Source organism: Octodon degus, unplaced genomic scaffold, assembly GCF_000260255.1.
Source record: "Octodon degus isolate 3935 unplaced genomic scaffold, OctDeg1.0 scaffold00034, whole genome shotgun sequence".
Lineage (NCBI taxonomy): Eukaryota > Metazoa > Chordata > Mammalia > Rodentia > Octodontidae > Octodon > Octodon degus.
In genome coordinates this window covers 18,379,238-18,383,603 of record NW_004524610.1, presented here as the reverse complement: position 1 = coordinate 18,383,603, position 4,366 = coordinate 18,379,238, and the positions used below count along the sequence as shown (strand labels likewise).

General features: G+C 36.9%; 1 protein-coding gene across 1 annotated transcript in view; it reads left to right on the top strand.

Annotated features, from left to right (window-relative positions):
- Positions 1-963: 963 nt before the first annotated feature.
- The window catches only part of LOC101560048 (V-type proton ATPase catalytic subunit A), a gene marked incomplete at its 5' end in the record, with an annotated part of 46,244 nt that continues 42,841 nt past the window's right edge, over positions 964-4,366 (top strand). Inside the window, 1 exon segment of the mRNA XM_012514546.1 lies at positions 964-978. Coding sequence (XP_012370000.1) covers positions 964-978 — 15 coding nt within the window.

Genomic DNA, 4,366 nt, shown 5'->3' with positions numbered 1-4,366 from the left:
AAGGAAGACTTGCTCCCCCTTCCTATCAAAGAATAGTTTTGAAGGGAGAAGTATGATAAACAAAAGTGCAAAAAGTACAGTTTCATTTGTATTGTGAAATGTGAAAATAAACTCGTCAGCTGTTTTAGTTAAAAAAAAAATTAAAACAAAGAATAGATATACAGCTACTTTCTCTTAGTTCAGTGAGAAGAAAGATTTGTGCTAATAGTATTTAGACAAGATATCATATCTGCATCTTGTACTATTAATAACTACTACAAAGACAACAATATGCAATGTGCTAATTATTGTAACTGTCCTACTGACCTGTTTTGAAACTGTCTCAATGCTATTTCTTTCTCAATAAAATTAATATTAAAAAATCTTTTGTCTTCTAATCTTAGAAATCTTGACCAATGGCTTTTAAAGATGCTTTTGTACAGGAGTTTTGTTTTGTTTTGTTTTGTTTTGTTTTGTTTTGTTTCCCGCCTGAGCTGTGGACTACTTTTATCCATTTTTTTAATAGTCCTGAGGATTGAACCCAGAACCTTTTGCCTGAGCTTTATCCCTATCCCATCCCATCCATCCATCTCTCTGTTCATTTTTTGTTTGTTTGTTTGTTTGTTTGTTTGTTTGTTTGTTTTTGAGACGGGTTCTTGCCTAGTTACACAGGCTGAATTCAAACTTTTTTCTCAGCTTTCCTAGACGTTTAGGATTACAAGTGTGTACTACACCTTCTGGATTTTTACTCCTGCCTTCCATAGCTCGCAAGTCTTCCTCTCTTACACCCCAGGAAGGCTTATGTTGGCCAGCAGTCCAAGAGGTTGGCATAGGTTGCATTAATGGACCTGAGTAACAAAAGAAACAGATGAGTCTCTAAGGTTTGTTTTATTTTGTATTTTGTTCTTTTCAGTTTTAGAGACTGAACTCAAGACATTTTTCATGTTTGTCATACATAATGATTATATTCCCCATGGGGAATTTGTACCTGTACAGAATATATTTTAATTCTTAATTTCTTTCCCCTCCTTAACCCTTCTTCCTTTCCCAATTTACAAAAGCTGTTTTATTTTTTGCTTCAGTTTTTTAAAATTATTTTTCCCTTTTCCTTCCCTCTCACCACCCCTTGTTCTTCCCATTTAAATGTCTTCCTTCATTTTACTCCTTACTTACACTTTGGGATTTTTACACAAGAGAAATAATGTGGTATTTAAACTTGCATGCCTGATCTGTTTTACTTAAGATTATGGTCTCTGTATACATCCATTTATCTAAAAATATCTGTTTATGCTTCTTTATGACAATTGTACTCCATTGCATATAAAATACCAAATTTTCTTTATCTGTTCATTGCTTGATGGATATATGGGCCTTTTCCAAGATTTAGCTATTATTACTTGTGCTGCTATAAAAATGGGTATGCTTATATCTCTATGGTATGATGACTTTATTTTGGGAAAGATACCTAGGAGGGGGATAGCTGGGACGAGTGGAACTTGTACTTTTTGTTTTTTGAGGACTCTCTATACTGGTTTCAGGTTGTACCAACCTTTTTATTTTGTTTTGAGACAAGGTCTTGCTAAATTGCCTAGGATAAGCCCAAAATTGTGGTCCTCCTACCTCAACCTCCAGAGTGGCTGGGATTATAGGAATACACTACTGTACATGGCATGTCTATAGGTTTTTAAGGGTTAAAAAGGAGATTTTTTTTTTTTTTTTCATTTTATGTGTTTGGTACAGGATCTCACTATGCAGCTCAGACTCAGAGTGATCCTCCTGTTTTCAGCTTCCCCAGCACTAGGATTACCGTCATGTGCTACTACCCCCAGACTGGGTCACAGGGCTCAGCACGCCCCTGGGGGCAGGGCTGGTGCAGCATGCAGGGACCAGGGAATGACCCCTGATTCTTGCGCTTGCCACAGCAAGTGCTTAGTCCACTGAGCTATCTCACCAACCCTTAAAAAGGAGAACTGAATTAGGGTTAGAGTGGATAAAGTAATTTCAAGTTGAAATAGCCCCCTTATACTCCTCCATCCTATTGCAACTAAATTTGCAAACTGAGGGATAATGCTGTTCTGAAGGAGAATTGTGAATGTGGATTGCTTACCTCTTAAAGAGCATTATATTCCTCTCTGTAAGATTGTGGTACAATGCTGATAACAGTGATTGAACCTATCCCAATTTATCTTAAAAGTGATGGTTGAGAGGTAGCTTTCTGGTTTATGCAGGTATGAGGATTCTAAGTGGCATCATTAGGTGAAAGGGAATATAAGAACTATAGTGATGATATCAGTGTGTATGTGTTTGAGGAACCCTGCAGCACAGGTTCCTCAAACATCCTGAAGCATTTGAGGTGTACACCATGAGAAAGCAGTGCCAGTAACATGAAAAGACATCAGGAACTCCTCTTGTCCAGGAGCTCACTGCTTAGTCAAAAAGGTTAGCATTGTGAAGTGAAGGCTGTAGGAGAGGTATGCTTGGTGTGCTGTAGGAGGCAAGGTCAGCAGGGCCTTGAAAGATAGGGTGCTGGAAGTGAATCTGGAAAGTCGCTGTTCCTCCTCATCTATGGATTCAGTCAACTGCAGAATGAAAATATTCAAGAAAGATCTTTATTGTTCAATATAGATTTTTTTTCTTTGTAACTGTCCCTTCAACAGTGTAGTATAACAGCTATTCACATAATAACACTGTATTAGTTATTATAAGTAATCTAGAGATGCCTTAAATTGTACAGGAGTGTGTACATAGGTTTTATATGCAAATCTATACTATTTTATGTAAGGGACTTCAGGTGCAATGGATTTTGGTATTTATGGTAAAAGTACTGGAACTAATTACTGAAAACACTAAGAGACAACTGTATGTGTTCCAGGCCATACTTTAGTTTAGGGCTACTGTGGAAGTGAGATTTGAGTTTGAGAATTATGTTGTTCCCAACTATGTCTCTCACTGATTCAGTAGGTTTTATTGAATAGTTATTATGTCTTGGTCCAGGCAAGGAAGGAATAGCACTTGTGACAGTACAAAAGTAAGAGAACAGCTGGAACAGACAGAGATCGTATAGGTAATTTATAGTTTGGAGCTTATGAGAGAGGCCATGTTTGATGATCCTAGTCAAGACATAATAACCATTAAATAAAACACACTGAATCAGTGAGAGACATACTTGGGAACAACATGATTCTCAAACTCAAATCTCACTTCCTCTTTTCTGTGCAGTCATAACAGTAGCTAATAGGGTTGGCCAGATAGCTCAGCAGACTAAAGTGTGCTTAGGCAAAGCACAATGGCTGGGGTTTGATCCCTGGCATGCCATGCCAGCCTACCCCTGGGGCATGCTGAGACAACCATTCAGACTGGGCATGGTGATGTGACCCTATAATCCCAGCATTTAGGAGGCTGAAAACAGGAGAATCACTAGGAGTCTAATCTATGTAGTGAGACCCTATAGACCCAGTCCTAAATTCATAAATAAATAAATAACAGTAGCTAATAAGAACAAATATGGAAAAGAGAGCATTTTTTTTCAATTTATCTCTAGGCAATCATTTACTGACATTTAAAGCACATTAATTTTTCAAGTGTAGCATCTTTATATTCAAGAAATAAAGCATTTTGGTTTGTTATATCAACCTTTTCATCAGCTCCACTGTGGTTATCCTTCCTAAATATTAATAACAGAGAACCAAAGGGCTTGTTTTCTTTTGTCTCATTTTCTTCTTTTGTTGCTTCATCTTTTCAAGTACCAACTTGACCCCATAATCCTTTGTAACTCTTCATTGCAGTGAGTAAGAGAAGTAGCATACATTAATACACTTATTCTGGCCTTTTCTGCTCTGCCTTACAGTTTGCCATCTGTGAGAGTCTTCCATTTTCTGACTGCCTGTGTATGTTTGAGTGGGTGGTACAGTAACAAGAATTATACCATTTGGCTTGGAAATATTTGAGGAGACCCTAGTGTGCTTGACGTTTTGATAGAAAAATTAACTAAAACAATAGATCATGGTAGAAAGTGTTTCAAATCCTCTAGTTTAAAGGTGTGGATAAAAATTTGAATGTTATTAGAGTAAATCTCACATACATTAAAATATGAATTTTAGTGAAGGTACAGTGTACCCTCATTTACCTACCACCTGTATTCAACAATTATCAACACATGTCCAATCATGTGTCATCTGTACCTTTTTATTTTGAGGTTTATTTTTATTTCAAGTTGTCCAAGCTGAGATCAAACTTGGAATTCTCCTTCCTCAATGTCTCACAATGCTGGGATTATCGGCATGTGCCACCTTGCCGAGTACATCTATATGATTGCCCTTATTTTCTTATACTATATTTTAAAGAAAATTCCACATCATTTAATTCATGAATATTTTGGTGATCATCT